Source organism: Helianthus annuus, chromosome 11 (assembly GCF_002127325.2).
Source record: "Helianthus annuus cultivar XRQ/B chromosome 11, HanXRQr2.0-SUNRISE, whole genome shotgun sequence".
In the NCBI taxonomy this organism is placed as follows: domain Eukaryota; kingdom Viridiplantae; phylum Streptophyta; class Magnoliopsida; order Asterales; family Asteraceae; genus Helianthus; species Helianthus annuus.
The window spans coordinates 108120098-108125267 of record NC_035443.2 but is presented as its reverse complement, the minus strand read 5'-3'; the positions used below and the strand labels follow the sequence as shown (position 1 = coordinate 108125267).

Here is a 5170-nt window from a genome sequence, read left to right as displayed (position 1 = left end):
AAAAATGCTACATTTTCAAATAATGTTGGTTTTACAGTATCATTTGCTCTATTTCGCAACAAAGTGTGACGCGAAGAAAACTAGTAATAATAATATTAAACCGACAAACAACCACTCAGTATCAAACATGTATAAATAATTAAATACCATATATCTGATTATTCTTTTTAATGAGAAAAAACGTGAAACTCTAATATGTGAAAAATATGATTACGTTTGGCGTTTTTAACCGAAGGGCATAATCAGTAAAATAGGGAGATATGTATTAAAAAAATTTGACAGAACAAACGTGAGCATATAGCTTACCCCACCACCATGTCTCCCCTCACTTCTTTAAATGTGCAAAAAGCGGGAGTTACAGATAAAGCAAGACAAACAATCAAGAAACACTAGATGAGAGAGAGAAAGAAGCAACACAAAATCATTGTGTGCATTAAGTTTTATGTATCAATGTAAACAAGTAACCTTAAGATTAGAGCTTTTGTGTGTGTGTGTCCGTGAAGAAGAGATCACAGCAGTCGTAAAATGATGAGAGGGGTAATGCAAGACCAGAATCATGAAAACCAGATCGAGAAACAAATTGGATGCATGTCTGGTTTCCTTCACATCTTCGATCGACAACAGATTTTGGCCGGAAAGCGTATCCACTCTGCTAAACGTCATCCTACATCCGCCGTAAGTTGCTATTCAGAAGGGGTAGCGACACAACTTGTTGCTCGTCTACCTACCATTAATCTATAATCGTCTCAATTTTTGAATTTATTAAACAAAACATACATTGATGGTATTCATTCCTGGTTATTTAAACTAACCACTTTTACTTTAATAAAAGGATATTAAATAAGTATTCTTATACTTGATATTGCAGGTGGTGGCCGTGTCACCGGAGTCGATTAATTTGAACACGATCAGAGAAACTGAGAAGCCGGTAGTGGTTACCTCGCCGGAAAGCGAAAGTCTAAACGGTTTTCCGCCATCTCCTGTTGCGAATTTGAAGTTTTTTCCTACATCAACGCCACCTAGATCACCACTACCCCTCCCAATATTTGAGGGGAAGAATTCATGGAAATTCTGCAAAGAAATGCCGAGGCTATCTCTTGACAGCAGAGCAACAATCGACTCGAAAGGGAGTCTGTGTCCACGAGAGATCCGGCCAGACTCCAATGACCCAACCTTGGAGAATCAAGGAAGGTCGCCCAGCGTCATTGCCAGATTAATGGGACTTGAGCAGTTGCCGTCTTCGTCTTCGGTTTTGTCATCGAGTCCAGAACCCATGACGAAACCGGAGCTCAGGCGATCTGCATCTGAATCCAGGGTTGCAACAAATTTGTTCAACTCTGGATTCATAGACCGGAACAATTTGCAAACAAAACAACCAAATCAAACATCTGAAAAAAATCAGACTAGCAACCCCGAGATGAAATATCCATCACGGAATATTTCATCACGGAGTCAACAAAATGAATCTTCTCCTCTGCGGAGATACCCTGCACCTCCGCAGAGGAGAATCTTCTTCGACTCAACGGATTTTTTCCCTGAGCCGAAGCAAAAAATCTCAAAGAACTTGAACATGAAGTTGAAAAGAGTAGACGAACAGTCGAAGGATCTAGAAGCATTGAAGAATATTCTAGAAGCATTGCAACTGAAGGGTCTTTTACATTCTATAAACAGAGACAACAACCGGAACTTCGTTTACGATAATTTGAATGTAATCCCTATGAATCGCCGGCATTGCCATTCACCCGTGCCAAATCGGAGATATTCGGGTGATATTTCTCCGAGAACCGAACGTGGAGTGTTTGATCGAAGCGGAAGGAGTCTGGTGAGAGTTAGAAACTCCGCGGTTCGTTCTAGAATCGAGCTTAATTCAAAGAATTCTAATGCAAATGACAAGAGAAAACCGTTGAGCATCCAGACCGGACAGAGATGCTGTGCATCGTCTGAATCGCCAAGAAATTCACCCAAACTTGCACCGAAAAAAAGCGGATCGGAACATCGTTCTGCAGTTGCGAGTCGGTCTCCGAGAAGCAAGAGACCGACCGAAAAGGTTTATTTGAAACACAAGGTTTGTAGAACTGTGGTTGTGGAGGATGAATCGACTTCGTTTTCTGAAAGCTCCGGTAGTACAACTTCTCAGTTTGATGTAGAGGTATACAAACATTTCCTAAACTAGGATCTATTAAAACCATGTTTTTAAATCGTTAAAACCAATTAAACCGGCATGCCCTCGGGCCAGCTATGAGGGGGCATGACGGTAGTGGCGGGCGACTGCCCGGGGCCTCCTCTGAGCCTCGGATGTTTTTTTAAAATTTATATATATTTTTATTTATACTTCGGAGCCAATTTTCTTTACTCACCTCATACACCTATTTTTTTAGAGATTGGTAAGGCGACCCATTCGTAAAACTTTGGCCGGTTTTCGGTCTAGAACGTGCAACCGGTTTTGTAAACTGGACCTGTACACATTAATTTTGGTAGTATAAGGTTAGTGTGTATATATTATGTTCATGAAATATAATTACATATATTTTATATAAAGATTTTTGTAAAATCGAATTATTTGATTTTTCAATTTTATTAGTAAAATACAACACAAAGATATAATTTTGTTTCATGTATTTATATATACTTTACATATATATAAAGATTTGTGTAAAACAAAGAAACAAGTAATACCATTCCGTAAAACCGTTTATTTTACTCAAAACCGGTACGCAGTTAACGGTTGGGTTTGTTTTGTATTTCCTCAAATCTGTAGCAACCAGTTAGGTTTGGAATTTTGTCAAAACCATACTTTAAACACTGCTAGACTTTCGTTCGATTTCACTTTTATTGATTTGCAGAGATCGAAAATGGAGGAATACAAAGAAGGAAAAAGTCTACTAGCAAGATGTGACAAATTACTAGCAGAAATGAACAGCATTACCGAGTCACATACGAGTTCCTCCAACTCAGTACTACCGAGTCCAGTTTCTGTTCTTGACCCGGCGTTTGACAAGGACGAATCGTTGTCTCCTTCGCCTGTCATGAAACGCACCATTGATTTCAAAGGTACTTCCAACTTGCCACGTGATGACTTATAATAACACACAACACTCCTGTTATTCTTTTTATTTACTTTTGTGACAATGACATCACCAAATCATTTAAGCATGCTAATACTTACAAAATTTAACATGCGCCGATGGTTGCGGTCATGTGACCTGGTGGTCGCCCTTGTAAAGTTAAAATTTCATTGAATGAACAGTTTTATGGCTATAAACGAACCAGCCGAGCCATGCCCTAAACCTGACCTCGAACATATACGAGGTAGTTTGGCTTGACTTAGTATTTATCAAGCCGAAAAGTTAAGCTCAAGTAAGATATGTTGATGTATAAAAGACAATAAAAAAATTCTTAAATGTATTATTTTTGTTTTTTTCAATATTTTTAAAGATTGAAAGAAAGATACAAATATTATACGTATTACTTTTGTTTTTTATACCTTTATTGTTGTTAATATTATTATTCTTATTATTATTTGTATTAAGATATGGAGATTAATTTAAACGAGCTAGTTATTGAGCAAGCCATGAGCCGAGCCAACCCTGACTTATGCTTGGCTCGTTTACAAACGAGCTTTTTTAGAGTCCAGCTTCGAGCTTTTGATTAACCCCCTGAGCACAGTGGCAAAGTATAGAAGGGGCGGGGAGGGGCGCCCGAACCTCCGAACTTTTCGATCAGTAGTGCTATATATATGTAGTTTTCGTAGATAAATTTTTTGGTATATACGTTTTCGACCCTCCGGTTCTCTAGAAATTTTTCGATATATACGTTTTTAACCCCGTCAAGCTTCGCCACTGCCTGAGCATAATTGTTTAAGACTGATTACAGATTTTTGTTTCAATAATCCATAATGCCGATTTTTGTTTGTTACTCGACAGATCTTGCTGATGATCTAGACGACGACATCTGGAGCTCTCCTGCGACACCAACCGAAGACTTCGAGGAGTTCATATCAGGCGATTCCGACTTTAAATACATCTCCGAAATACTCCGAGCATCAAAGTATCTTCCAGTCAACTCTTCCGCCTTCCTTTTTCTTGAAAAACAACAATCTCTCAACGAAAACGACTCATCAAACAGTTCAAAACTCCAACGAAAGCTAGTGTTCGACGTTGTTACTGAAATCCTCAACCACAACAAAGATTTACCACCGTCATTAACAAAATCAAGCAACACTGTTAAAAAAATTTGTTCCGAGTTTCAGAAGATCCGGGAGCCTGAAACCGCAGAAAACTTGTTGGATCAGATTTGTTCTGTGCTTAAAAAAGACCTCGCCGGAGACAATGGCTGGGGAGATCATCCGGTGGAGATATCTGAAGCCGTATTGTACATCGAACGCCTGATATTCAAGGATTTGGTAAGCGAAACAATCCGTGAACTCGCTCAATTTGCCGGGAAAACAACCGTCTTGGCGACGAGAAGGAAATTGGTTTTTTAAAATAATTATAATAAGAGGGAACCCCTTTAGTTTAATTTTCCCGCTCTTTTTTTATATAAAAGATATTGTGTCAGACTCGAAGACTATATATTGTTAAAGTTGATGAAGTAAAAGTAAAAAGTTATGGAAAATGTGTATCAGTGAGGGGCAACTTGGAGAGTTGGACTAGTTTATAACGGTCAGCATTGGAATCTCTCTGTAAATACAAGGACTGAAAATGATATCTAAAGGACGCATAAAATATTAAAATGGGAGGTTGTGGCCTCACGTTCAAATCTATCTATACTATATAATAAAAAAACCACTTTTAGACAGTTGTCATCATATTAGAGCATTTCTTATATATAATTATTATTTTAATTTAATCTTTTCTAATTAATTATAGATAATTCTCCTATTAAATATTATTTAGTTTAATATCTTATGGATAATTATTATTTAGTTTAATCTTTTCTTCTCATTTATAATATTATTTAGAGAAAATTATGATTTTGGCCCCTGTAGTTATATGACTTTTACCCTTTTAGCCCAATTTTTTTTAACATCTGAGCCCCAACGTCTTCTTTTCTAACCCTTTTGACCCCTAACACTAACCCCGTCCATTAAATGTTAGGGGCCAAAAGGGTTAAAAAAAAGACCTTAGGGGCCAAAAATGTTAGAAAAAAAGACGTTGGGGGCTTAGATGTT

The 5170-nt window shown here is 37.7% G+C and overlaps 1 protein-coding gene across 1 annotated transcript; it reads left to right on the top strand.

Moving 5' to 3' along the window:
* Positions 1-332: 332 nt before the first annotated feature.
* Positions 333-4614, top strand: LOC110865420 (protein LONGIFOLIA 1). Its single transcript, XM_022114664.2, has 4 exons — positions 333-675; positions 869-2149; positions 2844-3051; positions 3924-4614. Exons 1-4 carry the CDS (start codon positions 526-528, stop codon positions 4481-4483), a joined length of 2199 nt encoding a protein of 732 aa, XP_021970356.1. The 5' UTR covers positions 333-525; the 3' UTR covers positions 4484-4614.
* The last annotated feature ends 556 nt before the right edge of the window (positions 4615-5170 follow it).

Coding starts and splice junctions, on each gene's coding strand:
- LOC110865420 (XM_022114664.2), top strand. CDS start 526: ATGATGAGAGGGGTAATGCAAGACCAGAATCATGAAAACCAGATCGAG. Junction 676..868: donor AACGTCATCCTACATCCGCC/GTAAGTTGCTAT, acceptor TTGATATTGCAG/GTGGTGGCCGTGTCACCGGA. Junction 2,150..2,843: donor CTTCTCAGTTTGATGTAGAG/GTATACAAACAT, acceptor ATTGATTTGCAG/AGATCGAAAATGGAGGAATA.